Genomic DNA, 22,463 nt, shown 5'->3' on the forward strand with positions numbered 1-22,463 from the left:
AACAAAGTATTATGACAATTACTATTTACATCATAGATTTCAAATGACAATGAACTCTTAACTGTACCAGAGATCTATAAAAATAAATAAATGTGTATTTTATACTTCTTTGACTGTACAAACTATAACATCACAGCACATATTAAATGATATTTTTATGTATAAAACCCCTCATAAGTAACGAGTTTTAGATGCGTTTTGTAAGATTTACTGAGAAACTACTCTTAAAACTATGAGAGTTTTTAAGTAAGGTTATTGGACCCAAAAGAGTAAAATTGATACAGTAGTTTCAAATTCATAATTGTTGTAAAATAAAAAAAAATAGGATAAATATCTATCAATTTAATAAATTTGGGGAATGTGCCTTAATGTAAAAACAAAATACAACCATCATAATGTTTCAATTTTTAAATTCATTTTAAGATTAACTTAACAAAACCAACAATGTTCTGATCATTTTATAACACTTCCAAAGAGTAAAAAACATAATAGTTTCTCCACTACCCAATCAAGTACCGATCAAGCGATCAATGAAGCATGCACAGATAAACTTTTACCTGTGACATGCCTGGGCTAATTTCCACTACCGGACACGGTTTTTATGGCTCTTTAGCCTGTGTATTGCTGTCAAATCAAGCCAGTTGCGCTGTGTATAAATTTGTTAATTGAGGGGCCCAAGTAATAAAAATCGTAACTAGCCACCAGCTGGGGGGGCCCGGGCCCCCTGGCCCCCCACCTGGATACGTGCCTGCATTATCGTGTGTGTTGTTGTTGTTTTTTTTTTTGTTTTTTTTTTTAATAACAAAAACTATTTTGAACAAAAAACCTCTGGTTTACCGGTACTCTAAAAAAAAATATTTTGACCTTCAAGTTCTGAAAAAAAAATTCTGACTTTAATAGAAAGCGAAGAAAATAAAATTTTGACTCAGAGTAAAATCTCAGCCCCCACCCCTACAAAAGTTCAAATGGTTAGTCTCTTAAATGACTTTTTTGGCAGATAAACTGAACAATTTTGAATTTGACACAAGTAAACAAAAGGTCCATTGGAATGGACTTCATTTGTTGAAATTTCATCAAATAATAAAGAGCATAAGTTTAAAGGGTCTGTCCACAATGTCAGTTTGCTAAGCCGTTCTCCGTGTACTTCAGATGTACCCAGTGCTTAACCAGTTGAGAAATGACACAGACAGACCGACCGACATCTGCAAAACAATATACCCCTTCTTCTTCGAAGGGGGGCATTAAAATATAATGCTCTGCAATTTATTTCAAATTTTAAAAGGAATACTCAAAATCATGATGTTTGCTTATACACATTTTTATACGCACACAAACAAAGTTAGGTGGGGGATGGTATATAGTGAGTGAGTGAGTTGGGTTTTACGGCGAATTGACACAAAGTGGGAGGTATTATAGGAATAAGCTTATCGGTCTGTCTTTTTTGTGTGAAGCAAACGTATAAATTCTACATAAAATAGTAGAATGGAAATAGCTTAATTTAGCATACTACTGAAGAACAGATATTTGGTTTTGACCCCTTCAAAATCATTACATTTTTTTTAACTAAAGCAGTATGAAAGTAATTGAAGGTTCAAAACTAGGATAAAATTGTCAGACAAAAACGTTCAGATACAATAGTTTCGCACTGAGATTTATGGTTCTCATTGTTGGATTTTCAGCGCAAAACTATTGTAAGTGACTTGCCTTGAAATTTGTTTTTACTCATTAAAAGTATTTTGGTTTTTAACTTCAGACACTGAGATGGATAACAATATCATATTTTGTATTTGTTAGAAAAAAAGTCAGTTACCATAGTTTCACGCTAAATTTTGTAGGCATTCATATTGGATTTTCAGCGTGAAAGTATTGTAAGTGACATTATTCCAAATTTATCAAAAATTAACAATATTATCATGGTTTCAGCTCTCAATAGCTAAATGAATAACATTTTTACAGAGTATACTTAAATCTTATCCAATTTTATGAATTTTTTAAAAAAAGAAACAGTTTTTTCCTTCTCCTGAACAATTTCAAGAATGTAAGTTACAATAGTTTCGCGCTGAGCCCTCGAAATCTAATATTAGTTATTTAAAACCACTGCATTGGTAGACTGAAATTCCTCTTTTAACCTTGAGATAATGAAATTCCTGAGGCAAATCAGGTCAGACTGGTACATCATGAACTTCCAGAGAATGTTTTAGAAGATGCAAGCAATGCTCAAATATGACTTGGTTCAAATTTACAAGCTGTGCAATTTTTTCTTTCATAATACTCAGGCTTAGCGTTAGAGGCCACCTATATACTAAAAGGAAAATCTCATTTCCTCCATTGAGGAACTAAAAATTCATGTGCAGTAGAGATAAATATTAATTGTAAACAAATCTGAATTACCCTTTTTCACATAAGGTGTTACTGTATCATGACCCTGAAGCTTAATTATATATTTGTTTCAATACCAACTCCAATATATCAGTGTGCTAACATTACACATTTTGCAAATCTATTTGATCAGCTAAAAACAGTAAACTTTCATCAACCTAAAATTCATTAATCACAACATTTTGTTCTTTAATGTCTTCACAAGACTCTCCAATACTAAAATCACCACAGAATCTTCAAATAAAAAATCAGATCCCCATTTAACAGCAGATCATTTTTACAGCAGTAAATCGGTTCTCCATCAAACACACTGTGGATGAATATGCTTTTCTGACCTTACACATCTGCAGACAACAATATTTTCAACATCAAACATTGCAGCAGACGACAGTTTCACCATCTTCCACTCAAGCTTGCAATATCAGGACGTGATCCGTGTGGTGAAGAAGCTGCCTCATGAAATGGATCAGAGTCTTCCAGAGGACTGTTGGCTGACATCAACATTCTTCTCTTGTTCAGATCTAAAACAATATGCAAATACTGGCGTTTTACTTGCATTATTTCAACACAACTTTTGTTACTCGCATTTGATATTTGAAATTCGAAATATAGCATAATATATAATATGGAACTCATAATGCTAGAAGCTTCTTATGATGCCCAACCAAAACAATTAAGCATACCATAGATGTCATGGTAACTAAATAATCTAACTCATCATTTAACAAAGTGCTTGCCTTATTTTTTTTAAAGACTTTGTATGGTACATTACTAACATACATGTGATACGTCCCGGATTGCCCGGGATTGTCCCGGAAATTACATACTCGTCCCGGTGTCCCGGACAGTCTTGAAATGTCCCGGAAAATAAAAATACAGGAACAAATAAAAATAATCCCCCAAAAAACTTGTTTTTTTGTCTATAAGTTGTTGAATTTTACACAATAAACAGTCCCCGGTGTCACATTGTTTATTCCTAATCAGTTTCATGCCCTCGAGCGGGACACGTGTTGATTAAGTCCGCTTTGATCACGCGACGATCTTTTGATGACACTGATTAAGTTACCGTCAGTTATTATGATGACCCTGATTAAGAACTGACAGGATTATGCAGTCAATAACTGTTTTATGGTACTTAAATTAGGAACAATAGTCGTAAATCTCTTTGTTTTTAGCACGTTGGCGGTAAAGCTACATGTAGCCTTTATGGAAGAGATTATTGAAAACGGTCAATTAAACGATAATTATTTTAAAAGGTTGTAATAATTTAAGATCAAGATCGATTGTCACACATATTCTAAATTAAAATATTGAATGCCTTTGCCGACCGACCCATGGAAATTGACCCGACTCCAAATATTTTATATTGGCGATTTTATTTACCAGATATATTTTATTCCTTTAAGGATTCAATTTAATTATTAGATAAATGTTTAAGCTTTAGAATGATACCAAATTAGCTAGAATCTAAATCACGATGACCAGGTTGATTCTTCGTATATAGTAAGTCTCCTAATTCTGTTCACCTCGGGAACGCAATAAATTCACGTGCCGAACTATAGATGTGTATTACCCGTACATGTATTTACCTCCCTTGGAAAGCTAGACGACATTTGCAGTAAATTTAAACATTGTAAGCGAGTGAACAATGTTTATCTCGCAAAACTACATGTAATATTACGATATTTTTGCATGAAACAGACGAATACCAATGTCACGATGTATGTCCCGGACAAAAGGTAAAAATCCCGGAAATTTTAACTCAGAATCCCGGAAACGTTCTGAAAAATTATGGCATGCATGATTACTAACTTGAAATAAAAACAAGTATGTTTTGCCTGTCACTTGCTGCATTTACTACCCTTGGTTTTAAAAAACAAAACATATTACACTCATTTCAATTATATGACAGGAGTCAAATAAATTAACTGCACTCCTACATTTCATGGCTACTGTAAAATCATTTAATTTCATGGGTATGCAATTTCACGGTTTTGACCAAAATGACTATTCATGGGTTTGAAATTTTAAAGATAAAATTAATGAGGGGTGTATTTGTTCACTGCGATTTATTTTTGTTACATAAATACCACAAAATTAAAGAAAATGCGTCTCCCACGAATAACAATACCTTTATTAGTATTACCTGCTATGGCCAGGAGCATTTTCTTTCTGGCACCAAATGTGGAGATACCAAGCTCTCTAAGGTCATGGTCTGTTAATGTCAGGAATGTTGGCAGATCAATCTGTAAATATGAATATAATTGTTAAAGCTCTGCTTTATCTTACTGTTAACAAAATAAATACTGTGTGTGTTACTATCTATAAAGACTTTCAGAGGCAACTTCTACTGTTGTCTTGATGCTCAAGCTATTTTTTATTCTCTAATGTACAGTTGAAACTCGGTATCTCATATTCCAAGGGATCAAGAGTTTTACTTCGAGATAACCGAAATTCAACTTAAAATGATATTTTGTGTCAGGACTTGAAAATATCTTTGCGATAGCTGGAATTTTGAGATAAGCGAATTCTAGATATCGAGTTTCATCTGTATTTTCACTGATAAATCAATTTTAGAATACAATTCACAAAATCTCTTGTTAACCATCAACTTTTTCTCGATGTTATTGTATTTTACTTCAACTTAAAAGTAAAAATTTTCTCTTACCTCTTGTTGCTGGAACAAATCTGTGTATTTTCCCAGACCTAATTTGATGAAAAGTTCAGCAAGGTCCAATTTAGGAGACCAGTATGATTTGTTTGGTACAAGGGCACCATCTATATGATTACTAGCGCTTAATCCATACTCTGGCCCTGTAATATAGAGATTCAGATATCAAGTACACACAAGACAAAGAAAATTAACCCTTACCCTGCTAAATTTCTATGATAAACTTGGCCAGCTTTCAATTTGGACAGTACCATTAACTGTTAAAAGGGGTGATTATCAAAAAGATACTGTACAGCAAGTTATTTCTGCGGTCAAAATATTCTGTGTTTTGGCCCCAAAAATTGAGAAACAAATTTCTGCGTGTTTGATTTCTGCGTTTTCACATAAAAGGAAGAGAAATTTCTGCGTTTTTATGCCAAAGAGGAGGTAATTCCTTGCATATTCGGGCGTTGTGAGAATGATAGCGGAATACATTGTAGGATATAATAACATGTGAATTGAAAAAATATGTCTAACAACAAATGCACAAACAACAACTTCAAACTACAGTATATCGGCATAACGGTTACACTGCTTATATAAAGGTTACTAAAGTAAAGTTTGGAAGATCTTCACAAGGGATTAATAACACAAATGAAATTCACTCAGTTTATTTCATTCACAGAAGAAAAATGTTTTCTGAGGGATTAACAGTTAGGACTTTGATTGACCATCACACCTAAATATACTATTATCGGTAATTGTCAGATGGCGATGGTAATTTCCAATAATTAGACCATGCCATTGTGAACTTCGGATTACCTAAGGAAACATAGCGTGAAACAGCGTTTGTGAAAATAATGCAGATTTTTTGCGTTTTAAATTTTTGCTGGATGAATATTCTGCTGGAAATATTTTTGCGATTCTACCGAGAGACCGCAGAAACGCAGAAATATTCACCCCCGTAGAAATAATCCGCTATACGGTACTGAATGGCGAACAGTGTAGATCATGATCAGACTGCAAGGATGTGCAGGCTGATCATGATCTACACTGGTCGCAAAGGCAGAATCTATTGTGTCCAGCATGGTAAGCCTTCAGGGTGAATACTGTTCACCGTTCACACTGAAGTCTGTTAATTTCTGAGAATGTCAACAAAAACCAACATAATGTTCAAGACTGGTTTATATCAAGAAGCATAAACATATTTAAAATTCAGTTTATTCTTAAAGAAAAGAGCTCTGCTAAATCAAGGTAGTAGACCTGTAATGACCCTTGAAAATTTGCCTATGATTACATATTCCCGTTAGGCAATTCAACATTCTTTGGACATAAAATAGCTGAATGCACGAATAAATTTCCATCAAATATGGAAAATGCCAAATTCGGATACAGAAAGTAAATAAATTGCCGATTGTCATTTCGGATCCACTCCCTTAAATGATAAAGCTTCAGCCACTGCAGTAAAATCTATACTTCCTGTATCTTGAGAAGCAAGAAAAATACCTCCGGGATTAAATTTTGGCCAAATAAAACCTTAAATCTGGCGACATGAAAATACTCACTTCAGGTGTCTAAAACTTTAATAACTATTTCCTTAACTATGCATATGACTGTAAGGTGCCTTACATTTTTTCCTGGGGCTGGGGTATTCTCCGGGTGCAAGGTTTATGGGTGGTCTGTTATACATAGTAGTTGAGTCTCTCCATGGATCCCTATCCATCTCTGACATCTCTTCAGCCGTGTTCTAAAAATATGTATACATTAACATTCTAAACAACCATATTTTACATACAAGTCAACAAGGGACATAACTTTGTGAACAAGAGCTGTCTCCATAGGATGACACATGCCCCCGATGGCATTTTGAATGAATAGTTATGGCCGATGTTAGAGTTTAGGACCTTTGACCTACGGAGCTGGGTCTTGCATGCGACACGTCGTCTTACTGTGTCACACATTCATGCGTAGTTATTTTAAAATCCATGCATGAATGATAAAGATATGGACCGGACATGCCCATCAATGCACTATCATGAAAAATGACCTTTAACGTCTAAGTGTGACCTTGATCTTTGAGCTACGGACCTGGGTCTTGCGCGCGACACGTCGTCTTACTGTGGTACACATTCATGCCAAGTTATTTGAAAATCCATCCATCGATGACAAAGATATGGACCGGACACGCCCATCAATGCACTATCCTTTAACGTCTAAGTGTGACCTTGACCTTTGAGCTACGGACCTGGGTCTTGCGCGCGACACGTCGTCTTACTGTGGTACACATTCATGCCAAGTTATTTGAAAATCCATCCATCGATGACAAAGATATGGACCGGACACGCCCATCAATGCACTATCCTTTAATGTCCAAGTGTGTCCTTGACCTTTGAGCTACGGACCTGGGTCTTGCGCGGGACACGTCGTCTTACTGTGGTACACATTCGTGCCAAGTTATTTGAAAATCCATCCATCGATGACAAAGATATGGACCGGACACGAAAATTGCGGACAGACTGACAGACGGACAGACCGATGGACCGACAGACGGTTCAAAAACTATATGCCTCCCTTCGGGGGCATAAAAAGGGAAAACAGGTTTATGGAACCTGATCACTCAATGTCTGTTCTCTACAAGTGAACAAGTGTGTGAAGTTTCAATCCATTTCCACCTGTGGTTATTGAGATACCAGATTACATACAAAAACTTAAATCAACCAAAATCTACGAAGATGAAAAATGGGTATAACTCTGTAAAAATGCAAAGTGGAGATATGGATTACGTGGCAAGTTGTCACAGTGAACAAGCTTTGATGGTGAAGGAAGACCCCAGTTGCCCCTCTGTGCATTATTTCATCACGAGCAGGTACCTGGGTAGAACCACCGACCTTCCGTAAACCAGCTGGATGGCTTCCTCACATGAAGAATTCAACACCCTGAGTGAGGCTCGAACTCACATCGGTGAGGGGCAAGAGATTTGAAGTCAGTGACCTTAACCACTCGGCCACGGAGGCCCCCTAATAAATTCATTCCAAACTGAGATACCAGCTTATATATTAAATGCTTAACCAAATAGGGAATGCAGATGCCAATGAATGGAAGAGTGCAAATGCTCCACTATCTGAAAAAATTCAGAAAGTCAAGCTAATAAAAAAAAACACCTTATTTTCCGAAATGATTTTCCAAACATTTACCTCATATGTTGTTGCCATGGGAGGTTCATACTTCTGTCTCACTCCTGTCTGGGACATTCTCTCTCTAATGGCTGACTCAGGCATAGACTTCGAGAAGCCAAGACCTGACCAAAAATCTGTTGGGGTACGAGATTCTCCAATAGGTTTCTTTTGAATAGCTGCAAAAATATAACAAGAAGCAATAGAGCAAAGTCAAGACCCAGATTTTGTTGATACAGCTGTAGTATAATTATTTTGCACGGATACGAATTCACATATTTCAAATTTTGAATATATACTGAATGGGAATTTTAGTTGTTTGTTGAGATTTAATTCTGTAGATTTACCCAAACACAAATTCCACGAAAAATAGTCCCAAACTAATATTTAGGACTTCACAGTAAAATAGTATAGTTATGCTCCCCCACTTCCTTCGCATAATTTATTCAACTGAATACATAAAATGTGTTATAAACTACTGTACCTTTGTTAGCCATCAATTTCTTCTGTTCATAATCCACACCAAATGGTTGGAAACTATCAGCAAAAAGGTTAGCTGTATTGTTCTGCCTCTCTATACCAGGTGCCCTCAGATCTTCAAGCAGACGGCCATCACCATTCCTGTCACAAAACAAGAGCACCGCCTTGCGGGTGCTGACGCTCATCTGATTTTTTTTTGTGTAATAGAAATATTGTCCTACCCATGATTTTCTAAGTCTAAAAAGGGCCATCATTCTTGCAAAAAGCAGGATAGAGTTATGTTTCTTGATGTACAGTGTCCACTTATGATGGTGAAAAACTGTTGCAAGTTTTAAAGCAATAGCTTTGATAGTTTATGAGAAAAGTTGACTTAAACATAATACTCAACCAAGAAAATGATTTTCTAAGTCCAAAAGGGGCAATAATTATTGCAAAAAGCAAGATGGAGTTATGTTTCTTGCTGTACAGGGTCAGCTTATGATGGTGAACAAGTGATGCAAGTTTCAAAGCAATAGCTTTGATAGTTTAAGAGAAAAAGTTGACCTAAACATAAAACTTAACCAAGAAATCTGATATTTTCTAAGTCCAAAAGGGGCCATAAATCTTGCAAAAAGCAGGACGGAGTTATGTTTCTTGCTGTACAGGGTCAACTTATGATGGTGAACAAGTGTTGCAAGTTTTAAAGCAATAGCTTTGATAGTTTAGGATTAAAAGCTGACCTAAACATAAAACTTAACCAAGAAAACTGATTTTCTAAGTCCAAAAGGGGGAATAAATCCTGCAAAAAGCAAGATGGAGTTATGTTTCTTGATGTACAGGGTCAGCTTATGATGGTGAACAAGTATTCCAAGTTTCAAAGCAATAGCTTTGATAGTTTAGGAGAAAAGTTGACCTAAACATAAAACTTAACCAAGAAATCTGATATTTTCTAAGTACAAAAGGGGCCATAAATCTTGCAAAAAGCAAGATGGAGTTATGTTTCTTGCTATACAGGGTCAGCTTATGATGGTGAACAAGTATTCCAAGTTTCAAAGCAATAGCTTTGATAGTTTAGGAGAAAAGCTGACCTAAACATAAAACTTAACCAGGCGACGCAGACGCCGACGCCGACAACCGCTCAAGTGATGACAATAACTCATCATTTTTTTTCAAAAAATCAGATGAGCTAAAAATGGTTCATGTAAAACATCAATTAACTGCATTATTTTCTGCATTTTAGCAAGTTTTAGATTGCTTATATTTCAAATTATTTTTTTGAAGGACTTAAAAAATCCAACAAAACTTTACTGACTTGAAACTGCAGTCATTTTCAAGTTGTGTGACATTACCTTAAATCAATCCCAAGGTAACTAGAACTAATTAAGAGTTGGTATACTTGAAAAACTTCAGATTTTCTATCAATTGATTTAAAACTGGGGATATGCCATACAGGAGCATTCTTAGATTTGTTATTTTTTTGAAGTAAAGTAGGAATTTAAGGTATATTATACAAGTGTTTTTCAAAACTAAACTCCCTAAAAGGTTGGAATTTGAGGTACAAGGTACATTTTATGAATGTTTTTCTAAAAGTAAGCTAGGAATTTGATGTATATTATATGAATGTTTTTCTAAGTTAATCCCAAACTTACGTGAGATGACTTCTGTTCAAACTAGCACGCAGCGAGGCACTATTCAGGCTGCCGTGGAGCGAGCCATTGTTCATGCTGTTCATACTGCCATGCAGCGAGCCGTTGTTGAGGCTGGCATGGAGGGAAGCGCTGTTCAAACTGCCATGGAGGGAGCCGTTGCTGAGGCCGCTATTTAGGAAGGATATTTCATTCATAGGATTTGTTGTTTTACTCAAGCCAAGTAAATCCATCGTGTGAGCACTACTACTAAGGGGTATCTTGGGTTTACTAAGTCCTGAAAGAGAATACACAACATAAGCAAAATACACTTGAACTATCACTTAAACCTTTCAAAACAAACACAAACATTTCCTAGTAATATTTGCTGAAGTTACTACCACAGGCTTTGCTTATAAAATTTTTTTTTACCCTCAAAAATCATTATAGTTTACTAAAATTTTAGTTCTATACATCTTACAAAAAAAGCTTGGTATTAACTATAACCTATACCAAAAGAATCTATTTTTACCAGTACCCGAAATTATTTTTGGAGAGGGCCAACTACTTACGCTGAAAGAACCATTAGTTTTTGTCTAATCTGTTTGTCTCTGTATTGTATTTGCATGAATATAAGAGCAGTGTCAACTTCGTTTGTCGAACACAAATCAAAATTTTTTGTCGTGACCTGATGATGAGTTTGAGCAAAAGGTGGTGCTCGAATTATCCGTGTTCAAGAGAACAAAGTTCGACAGTATAATATATTTAAACTAAATCTGAAATTATATACAGATACATTATATCTCTATAATCTTTTTCTCTTTATTTTACAAGATATAAGATAAGGCTTACCTAGCAGATCTAATGCATGTGCACTGCTTGTTAGGGAAGATGTTGGTCGTGGTGAAGACACAATGTTACCAAAACCATTTGATGTTGATAGACCAGCTAAATCAACTGAAATGTGAAGTTATATATTATTGGTTTTATCACTGTCTAAAGATATAATAAATACTGTATTTTCCCGTATTAAGGCCCCCGGGGGCGTTACATTTTCCAAAGAGGGGGCGTTTATTTGAGGTAAAAAAATAAACAAGAGGACCATGATGGTCCTGAATCGCTCACCTCTTCCCACATGACCCAGTTTTGAGTATGACGTCGTTTTTTCTATTATTTGACATAGTGACCTTGTTTTCAAGCTCATGTGACTCAGTTTTGAACTTGATCTAGATATTATCAAGATAAAAATTCTGACCAATTTTCATGAAGATCCATTGAAAAATATGGTCTCTAGAGAGGTCACAAGGTTTTTCTATTATTTGACCTATTGACCTAGTTTTCGAAGGTACATGACCCTGTTTTGAACTGACCTAGATATCATCAAGGTGAACATTCAGATCAATTTTCATGAAGATCTATTGAAAAATATGGTCTCTAGAGAAGTCAAAAGATTTTAATAATTTTAGACCTACTGACCTAGTTTTTGACCGCAGTTGACCCAGTTTCGAACTTGACCTAGATATCATCAAGATGAACATTCAGACCAACTTTCATACAGATCCCATAAAAAGTATGGCCTCTAGAGAGGTCAAAAGGTTTTTTTATTATTTGACCTACTGACCTAGTTTTTGAAGGCACGTGACCCAGTTTCAAATTTGACCTTGATATCATCAAGGTGAACATTCTGACCAATTTTTATGGAGATCCATTCACAAGTATGGCCTCTAGAGAGGTCACAAGGTTTTTCTATTTTAAGACCTACTGACCTAGTTTTTGACCGCACATGACCCTGTTTCGAACTTGACCTAGATATCATCAAGATGAACATTCAGACCAATTTTCATACAGATCCCATGAAAAATATAGCCTTTAGAGAGGTCACAAGGTTTTTCTATTATTTGACCTACTGACCTAGTTTTTGAAGGCACGTGACCCACTTTCGAACTTGACCTAGATATCATCAAGATGAACATTCTAACCAACTTTCATACAGATCCTGTAAAAAATATGGCCTCTAGAGAGGTCACAAGGTTTTTCAATTATTTGACCTACTGACCTAGTTTTTGAAGGCACGTGACCCACTTTGGAACTTGACCTAGATATCATCAAGGTGAACATTCTGACCAATTTTCATGAAGATCTCATGAAATATATGGCCTCTAGAGAGGTCACAAGGTTTTTCTATTTTTAGACCTACTGACCTAGTTTTTGACCGCACTTGACCAAGTTTCGAACTTGACCTAGATATCATCAAGACGAACATTCAGACCAACTTTCATACAGATCCCATCAAAAATATGGCCTTTAGAGAGGTCACAAGGTTTCTCTATTATTTGACCTACTGACCTAGTTTTTGAGGGCACGTGACCCAGTTTCGAACTTGACCTAGATATCATCAAGGTGAACGCTCTGACCAATTTTCATGAAGATCTCATGAAATATATGGCCTCTAGAGAGGTCACAAGGTTTTTCTATTTTTAGACCTACTGACCTAGTTTTTGAAGGCACGTGACCCAGTTTCGAACTTGACCTAGATATCATCAAGGTGAACAATCTGACCAATTTTCATGAAGATCTTGTGAAATATATGGCCTCTAGAGAGGTCACAAGGTTTTTCTATTTTTAGACCTACTGACCTAGTTTTTGAAGGCACGTGACCCAGTTTCGAATTTGACCTAGATATCATCAAGATGAACATTCTGACCAACTTTCATAAAGATCCCATGAAAAATGTGACCTCTAGAGTGGTCACAAGCAAAAGTTTACGGACGCACGCACGCACGCATGCACGCATGCACGGACGCACGGACGGACGACGGACACCGCGCGATCACAAAAGCTCACCTTGTCACTTTGTGACAGGTGAGCTAAAAATGAAAATTTTTACGAAACTTAAAAACATCGTTCAAACTAGCTATAAAGCGTTTCTGTGTTGTTAAATCCCCCTGAAACGTAATTATTTGGCATCCAATTTAATGCAGTGTGTCTTTTATGCATTTAAATACGGTACCTCGTGTATTCCATGTCTGGCTTTTTGACACGCTTGCGACACTACACATTACGTCATGACCCAAACAGCTGTGTACTCCGATAAAATTTTCCTTAGTACATGCGGGTAGCTTATAGCGCAATACACAATGTCAATGGTTTGACACGCTGCTGTGCCTGCTTTAAAATTAAAAGTTCTTAAAACTGCCGAAGAAAAGGGTATATCGTAAACACATTGCTGCAAGTTTGTTTAAAGTCAGCAGGAAGCGTGTGCGCAACTGGTGTAAAAACAAAATCAAAAATGTATTTACCGTTTAATTTTCTGTTACGTACCATACTTAGTACAAATGTTTTGGCTTTACGGTACATGGACTGTTTAAAAGTGTGTTTAATTTTTAATACATTGGACTTTAGTACTGTAAATTACTTATTATGTGGACTTATAAAAATGAGGTAGGTGATTTTTTCCCGTTCTTGTTGACTTTTTTCCCCTCCAAAATGGGTGGGGGGCGTTAATTGGGGGGGGCCTTAATTCGGGAAAATACGGTATATAAGACAGTACAACATATCACAGGTCAAAATAATACAAAGAATGGCTTATTATATGTTTTTCAGCAAATTATTGAAATATTAAAGTGAAAACAAGAACTGTCACTAATGACAAATGCCCCCGCAGCACCTTGACCTTTGACCCTGACCTTTGCCCTGGTGACCCTGAAGTCAATAGGGGTCGTGTACTCAATAAGTACTATTAGCATGTGAAGTTTGAATGTCCTTGGTGCAGTGGTTTGCGAGTAAAGTGCCTTCATGCAAAAAATTAACACTGGCCCCTGTGACCTTGACCTTTGACCTGGTGACCCCAATGTCAGTAGGGGTCGTGTACTCAATAAGTACTATCAGCATGTGAAGTTTGAAGGTCCTGGGTGCAGTGGTTCGCGAGTAAAGTGCCTTCATGCAAAAGTTAACGTTGGCCCATGAGACCTTGACCTTTGACCTGGTGACCCCAAAGTCAGTAGGGGTGGTGTACTCAATAAGTACTATCAGCATGTGGAGTTTGAAGGTCCTGGGTGCAGTGGTTCGCGTGTAAAGTGCCTTCATGCAAAAAGTTAACGTTGTGACTAACGAACTAACGAACGAACGGACAGACAGTTGAAAACTAATATGCCTCCCTTCGGGGGCATAAAAATATATACATTTTTTATCTGGTAATTTCGGTGAAAAATATCAACTTAATGATACAAAGGGTAAATGCTGGTTTAAAAGAAATAACAAGAGCTGTCTCCGTAGGATGACACATGCCCCCGATGGCACTTTGAATGAATAGTTATGGCCGATGTTAGAGTTTAGGACCTTTGACCTACGGAGCTGGGTCTTGCTGGCGACACATCGTCTTACTGTGTCACACATTCATGCATAATTATTTTAGAATCCATGCATGAATGACAAAGATATGGACCGGACATGCCCATCAATGCACTATCATGAAAAATGGTCTTTAACGTCTAAGTGTGACCTTGACCTTTGAGCTACGAACCTGGGTCTTGCGCGTGACACGTCGTCTTACTGTGGTACACATTGATGCCAATATATTTGAAAATCCATCCATCGATGACAAAGATATGGACTGGACACGCCCATCAATGCACTATCCTTTAACGTCTAAGTGTGACCTTGACCTTTGAGCTACAGACCTGGGTCTTGCGCACTGCACGTCATCTTACTGTGGTACACATTCATGCCAAGTTATTTGAAAATCCATCCATCGATGACAAAGGTATGGACCGGACATGCCCATCAATGCACTATCCTTTAACGTCTAAGTGTGACCTTGACCTTTGAGCTACGGACCTGGGTCTTGCGCACTGCACGTCATCTTACTGTGGTACACATTCGTGCCAAGTTATTTGAAAATCCATCCATCGATGACAAAGATATGGACCGGACACGAAAATTGCGGACAGACCGACAGACTGACAGACGGTTCAAAAACTATATGCCTCCCTTCGGGGGCATAAAAATGGAGTCTGTCTGTTTGACATGCAAGATCAAAATATATTTCACTCATGAATATCAGATCTTACAGTTTCACTCATGGTTATGCAAGACATGAAAATATTGCATCTGGTGTTCACATGGCGAAAGATATTTCGATCTTCACTAAAACAAATATACTCTGTCATGTACAAGAAAACTGAAGAAAGTGCAGAATACCACTAATGTAAATATCACAAAACATTATCTGATAAAACCTATACACAGATGTAAGAAAAACTTCCACTGACCAGCACTAGTATTTTCCCTGAAGCTTGAAGGACTTTCACAAGGACTTCTGGACGGACTGCTTGCTTCACTCTTACTTCTACTTACTGCTTGAAAATAAGAAGCATGTTGCCTTACTGATACATATACTGTGAAATCATTAATATTCGTGGGGGATTAATTTTCATGGATTTCATGGTGGAGTCAATCCATGAAATTTAATCCCAATAAACAACCTGAAATCCACAAATTCATATCCCCTTGAAATTGCTGTTTTGACCAAAACCACGAAATTTCATGCCCACGAAATTAAATGATTTTACAGTAAAAGGATCTACAGTTGAAGCTCAATATCTCAAACTCGCATATCTCAAAAGTTTGGCTATCTAAAAGATATTTTTCAAGTCCCGTCTTGAAAACACATGCACAGAATACCATTTTAATCAAAATTCCGGTTATCTTGAACTAAAACTCTGGACTCCTTCGAATTTGTGATAATGAGTTTCTATTGTATAACATAAAATAGTTCTATAAAATACAGCTATTTCTTCATTTCTCTCAAGTCACGGGGGAGGAAGTATTACACGAAGGATGGCGTTCTTCTGATAACCTGTCATGTTTTCTTCTGATAGCTGTTACGGAGTTCCTGGAAAACGTTACAGAGTTCTTCTGATGTCTGAATGACAAATCAAGGAATCGGTGGATAAAATGGTAATTATTTATCTTTAAATAGAGAGAATGGGGTGTAAAACTAAAGTTTGATGATCAAGGTTGCCTGATGTCTTATGCTATCCGTCAGAAAAAAACTGTTTAGTCTAATAATCAGCGCCACTTCTTTGAAATGAAGACATTTTGAATAAAATATCGAAATTGTTTGCTTATTCATACATATTATTCTTCTCATTCACGTTCTTCATCCTCACCACATGCAAAAGAATCATTTTAGTGCAAAGTTGCAAACATAAACCACTTTCTAACAATTTTATGCCCGATTTTTCAAATGTTACGGAATTCAGGTGATAACTCTGAAGATGTCACAGAGTTCTCATGATAACTTTTGTTACTGCCAGGGTGTTTCTTGAGCTATGTTAAGATACTTTCTTGCTAATTTAATTATTTACAAATGGTGTTAATAATGTTCTAACGTAATATATTTATCCAAGGCACAGTATTGTGCTTATATAATGTACTGGCTATGAGTCTTTTGTAAAGTTTCAAACTATGTACAGTATAATGACATATATAGTAAAAGACGAATAGATAACAACTGCAGTAAATTGTATTTTTTTCGTTCTATCAATGGATGTGCCAATGTTCATGAACAACGGTTTATTGGTTTTCGTTTTGATTGATCACTGAATTGAAATCAAATCCGTTATCTTTAATTTAGGGTACATCTATCTGCTGCATTTGCAGAGGCTGTCTTTTTCTGAAGCGGTTTATCGGATTAATATGTATAACTGTGGCAAATTTAAAACATGGACGTTTGATTTACTTGGGGAAGACATTCGACAGGACGAATAAAAAATATCCTATGATGAAAATAAAACATACCCTATGATGAAGAAAGTGGTTTGATACAAGTCTTGACGAAAGATACTACAGAAAGTCCTGTACAGAAATTAAAAAGAATATATACACCAACCACGAAAGTGCATAAACAGTTGTTTTAAATTTGCCACATGACCTCAATGTTGTAATTGCGACTTTCCTTTCAGGAATAATATTTACAACATGAGCAATTGCTTCAGACGTCAGGATCTTTTGTACAGTATTTACATTTGACTGTCGCATCCTGAAACAAAGGACAATTATCTAAAGCTTTACCTAGCATATTGGCCTTTTCAACTTACCACATAATAACTCAACGTAAAGGTCATAATATGAATATGCATAACTAGTCAAGCAATTGAATTGCATGTGATGACAACAGCAGTCATACATATTAATCTGATAAACCGCTTCAGAAAAAGACAGCCTCTGCAAATGCAGCAAATAGATGTACCCTAGTAAAGGTAACGGATTTGATTTCAATTCAGTGATCAATCAAAACGGAAACCAATCATGAAACCGTTGTTCACGAACATTGGCACATCCATTGATAGAACAAAAATACATTTACTGCAGATGCAATGGGTTTTGTTCTTTCCTAAATGGGCATTTAGCTGTTCAAGTTGAGAACTTTAACAGAAAACTCATACCGAAGTTATATAACCACATACGTCCTTGGACAAATAAATTATTTATATATTAAACACCTTTGTAAAATAATTAAATTAGAAAAAGTACTTAACATAGTTTCTAAGAAATCCGGACAATAATAAAAGTCATCATAAAACTCTAATAGACATCGTCAAATACACCTAATTCCTAACATTGAAAACAGGCATAAATGTTTAAATAAAGTGATTATGTTTTATTTGTCGAAAGACTCCATAAAATTATTCTATTGCAAGTGAGGGTAGAAGAATGTAAATAAAAAATAATATGTATGAATAACAAACGATTTCGATATTAACTAAAATGTCTCCATTTTCAAAGATCGCCTGCACCAGATTAAATATAGACTAAAATTTTTGACGCATAACACATCGATATCGCAAACCTTGATCATCGAAACTTCATTTACACCATCTCTCTTTAAAGATAAATAATTCCATTTTACACCGATTCCTTAGTGCAATCAGACATCAGAAGAACTCTGTAACGTTTTCCAGAACTCCGAACATTATCGTAGAAAAATGAAGGTTATCAAAGAAACTCTCTTAAACACTTCCTCCCAGTGCAATATTCGTTAAAATCATACATAATAACGTAAATGCTTCATGCAATGTCTTCTAGCAAAATTATTTTTTTGTAATGTTGTTTTAAATTATAATTTCATATCATAAGGAACTTATAAATTTTGGTTACATAAAAAACTAATAATCTTCAAGCCTGCCTGCATTAGCTCAATGGAAAGACCAGATACAGATAGCGGGTCTAAGTTTGATGGCGAGTGTATGTTCTAATGCAATTAGATAAAAGACATTATGTTCTAATCATTGTATAGCTACTGATGATTTTTATGGAGAAGTTGGCAATTACTTGCAAAGGACAGGATCAGAATCGGGATACAACAGTTAGGTTAACTGTCCGCCATTCAAACAGAAAGACGTGCTGAAAAATGACTAAACCAAAAAATAAATACACAATATTAATCTTCATATCCAGAAACATCCCCACTTATTGAACAATCTAACATAACTCAGACTTAAATGAGAAAATGCTTAACAACGGAAGATTTCAAATCTGACATAATTTTTAAAATTTATATAAACAATTTAAATAATCAAATTAGAAACAATTCAATGTCTTAATTGTAGGATGGAAATAACGCAGTTATTGAAACTCTTATCTTCAGACATTTATCATTACATTGGATTTGAAAATCAGATCAAATATTTGGAACGGAAATGCAGTGCACTTTCACCATAAATTGATGCATTGATACTGAAATAACATACGTAAAATTTGAGGAACACATGATTATAGAAAAAAGAATATGTCATAGTATTAAACAACTCAGATTAGAGTGACCTTAATGACTGTAAATTTTGCAATGTGATATTTGAGTATTAAGAAACACATTTGTAGATAATCATGAAAAGTCACCACGTTGTTTTAACCGCAGATTTCTGTCTCATAAAACGAATTTAAGTTGGTTCTAGTTTGCAATGCCTAGTTTATATTCCACAGCATTACATGACTTGAGCCAAACTTTCCACTATCAGCAATAACTTAAGAAAGTAAACACTAATATTATTCATCTTCTCGACTGTGCAGTAATTTTAAACCTAATGAATACAAAAGTCACTATCACTTGACACTGTCAAATGCTTCATCATGTTTAAATCTTTACTTGTCTAGTCTGACAAAATCTATACTTTTAATGCTGAAAATAAAACATTTGTTTACTGATAATAAAAACCTGGTAGTGTGACAAGTGTTGGTTACTCGATGGAGATTGGGTTTAGAGGGTTCTAGTTTTGGGCTCAGGTATTGGCTGTGACTGGTGGCTTTACTGCGCCATTCACCAACATAACTGACTGGACTTGTTAATTGGCAGGTAGGCATATATATTCTGCAGGGTACAATTCTGAACCAAAATGTCGGTTAAAAATTCGTAAAACATATAAACTGAAAACTTATCACCATAGCATGAAGTGAAACTAAATTTAAACAATCATATATGGCAGTAAAATTCCAGAATAAACACCACATAACTGTAATCATTTAAATGTTGTAGGCATAAAAATTTAAATGTTGGCAAAAACTCTTTATAAATTCATTGATAATTACCAGAATTTCCAATGATTAAAAAAAAAATTAGAAATTGCGTTTGAAAAAGCACATGCTCCCCAATGCAAAGTCCTATTAGTCAAAGTCAATAGGAGTCATGAGCAAAAAGTCGAAGGACACTGCGTGGCTCCACATAGGGATCATCCTAAACTTTGCAATGTACCATTATCGCCGCTAAATTAAATCAATGCTGGCCAGGTTCAAAACACTGTTAGGCTCCTGTGACCATTGACCATTTGATAAGTGACTCTCAAAATAAATAAGGGACCATTAACTTGCATGTCAAATCATCCCTATTAAGTTTAACATTCTAGGTCAAGTGTTCTCAAGTTATTTCCTGAAGTTTAGTTACATGCCAGCTTTTCCCCTTGAGTACTGATGAGCCTAAAGATTTTCCAAATGAATAGGACATCTACTTGAAGTTCAATCATCCTTATGAATTTCCACTCTGGTTCAAGTGTTTCTCAAGCTAATGAAACAAAAGTCTTCCATCGCCATAACTTGTAGACCTTACCTTTACAGATGACACCCAAAATCGTAAGGCTCAAAACTCTGCTTCATCATCCTATAAGTATTCAACATTCTTGGACAAGTGGTCTCAATTATCGATCGAAATTGGTTTTCGCATGTTCAGGCTTCCTTGGGACTTGACCTTGTTAACGAGTGGACCCCAAAATCGATAGGGGCATTACATACTTGCTGTGTATTCAGTCATACTAATCTGGGTAAGTTTCAACATATCTGATAAGGAATCAAGAGTTCTGAAATTATTGACGCAAGCATGTATGAACAAATTTATCAATCAGGCCCCTGCAGTGATCATGAAAACCTTAAGATCTGTACTGAGGCCAAAAACAATTAAGGTCATGTATTCTGCATATCAAATAATTACTAAGATTCAAAGATTAACAATTAAATGTCGAGTTGTTTAAAGATATTCCCGAGCGGAAAGGTTTTAAATGATCAGGGCCCCTGGACCTTGAACCTTTAAACGGATGATTCAAATCAATAGGGTCATCTACTTTGCATGTACAATCATCCTAATTTCAAACTTCTGGCTATGGTTCTCTAGTATGTACGGATGTTTCAATGTTTAGGCCCCTGTGACCTGACCTTTGACAAGACACAAATCAACTGCGTTCCAATCTTCATGATCAATTTCATCCTATTAAGTTTCAAGTTCTGTCAAGTGTTTCTCTAGTTACTGATCGTAAATGTTGGCCCCTGTGTCTAGCCCTTAGTGACCTGAAACATTGACAGAGTCATACCCCAAAAACAACTAGGGGTTTCCCATCAGCCACAACTTCTAAGTTTGAAGTATTAGGTTTCACATGGTCTCCAGATTTTTCTCGAAACTGAAGTGTACGTAGGACCAAAGACGGACGGTACGTACGAATGGACAAGGCCTAAAAACAATGTGTCTCCCCCAAGGGGGTGGAGACTAATAAATGAATATTGTTTTACGTTGTTGAAATTAACTTTCGAAGTGTCCTAACGAATATAATGGTTCTCAGTAAATCTTAAAAACTGACATGAAGACTGTAAACATATCATTTACAATAGGCTTTGAAATGCTATTATCAATTTCATTTGTGGTAGACCAACTTTACCTCTGGTCATTACCTAGGCGTTAACCTCAAAACATTGGACGGATTTTCCTCCATCTATCATCTGATGGTGGTTTTGTGGCACTTTTCTCTATCCAAGTAAATGAACCGTGCTAATACATGTTGGAGGCTTCCTCTGATACTTTAACTATCACAGACTGAAAATAATGATACCAGTATATAATTTATTTCAAGTTCTAGGACTTTAAACATTTTGGTCCTGTTATCTATATTGACGGAAACTGGTTGTTGTTTAGGCCCCTGATCTTGACCTTTGACGAAGTTGCCAAAAAATCGGCAAATACAGTCATACCAATATCTATTGTTTCAACAATTGTGAAATATAAGATGCTCTTATTTGTATATGGTTTTTCAATGTCAGAGCCCTTCCTTGACCTTTGACAGAGTGACCCCAAAAACAATAGGGGTCGTCTACTCCAGCAGCCCTACAACCCTATGAAGTTTGAAGGTTCTAGGTCAAATGGTTCTCCAGTTATTTCTCGGAAATGAAGTGTGACGTACGGACGGACGGACGGACGGACGAATGGACAGGGCAAAAACAATGTGTCTCCCCCAAAGGGGGGTGGAGACATAATAAATAGAATATTGGTTTACTTGTGAAAAAATTAAATTTCTGAATAGTGTCTACGAATATTAATGAGTTCTCAGTAAATCTTAAGAAACTGACATGAAGACTGTAAACATATCATTTACAATATAGCATTACAATGCAACATAATCTCTTCATTTGGTGGTAGACAAGTATTTTCTTCTGGTCATACCTAGGGCTGTTAAGCTCAAAACATTGGACGGAGTTCCCTCCTCTGTCATCTGATGCGCTGGTTGCTGTGGCAACTTCTTCTCTATGCCAAGTAACAGCAACCGTGCTAAATACATGTTGGAGGAGTTCCTCTCTATACTTTTCACTATCACAGACTGAAAATTAATGATACCAGTATATAATACTTTTTTCTAAGTTTAG

At 36.0% G+C, this 22,463-nt stretch overlaps 1 protein-coding gene across 1 annotated transcript in view; it reads right to left on the reverse strand.

Annotated features, from left to right (window-relative positions):
- Positions 1 to 774: 774 nt before the first annotated feature.
- Positions 775 to 22,463, reverse strand: part of LOC123562501 (protein bicaudal C homolog 1-B-like) — an 86,164-nt gene continuing 64,475 nt past the window's right edge. Inside the window, exons 11-20 of the mRNA XM_053528069.1 lie at positions 22,231 to 22,417; positions 15,557 to 15,682; positions 11,139 to 11,243; positions 10,311 to 10,584; positions 8,687 to 8,823; positions 8,224 to 8,381; positions 6,659 to 6,776; positions 5,048 to 5,193; positions 4,526 to 4,625; positions 775 to 2,900 (exon numbers count right to left, since the gene is read on the reverse strand). Of these exons, the coding sequence (XP_053384044.1) occupies positions 2,773 to 2,900; positions 4,526 to 4,625; positions 5,048 to 5,193; positions 6,659 to 6,776; positions 8,224 to 8,381; positions 8,687 to 8,823; positions 10,311 to 10,584; positions 11,139 to 11,243; positions 15,557 to 15,682; positions 22,231 to 22,417 (1,479 nt within the window). The 3' untranslated portion in view covers positions 775 to 2,772. The remainder of the gene's footprint in view (positions 2,901 to 4,525; positions 4,626 to 5,047; positions 5,194 to 6,658; positions 6,777 to 8,223; positions 8,382 to 8,686; positions 8,824 to 10,310; positions 10,585 to 11,138; positions 11,244 to 15,556; positions 15,683 to 22,230; positions 22,418 to 22,463) is intronic.

Source organism: Mercenaria mercenaria, chromosome 2 (assembly GCF_021730395.1).
Source record: "Mercenaria mercenaria strain notata chromosome 2, MADL_Memer_1, whole genome shotgun sequence".
Taxonomy (NCBI): Eukaryota; Metazoa; Mollusca; class Bivalvia; order Venerida; family Veneridae; genus Mercenaria; species Mercenaria mercenaria.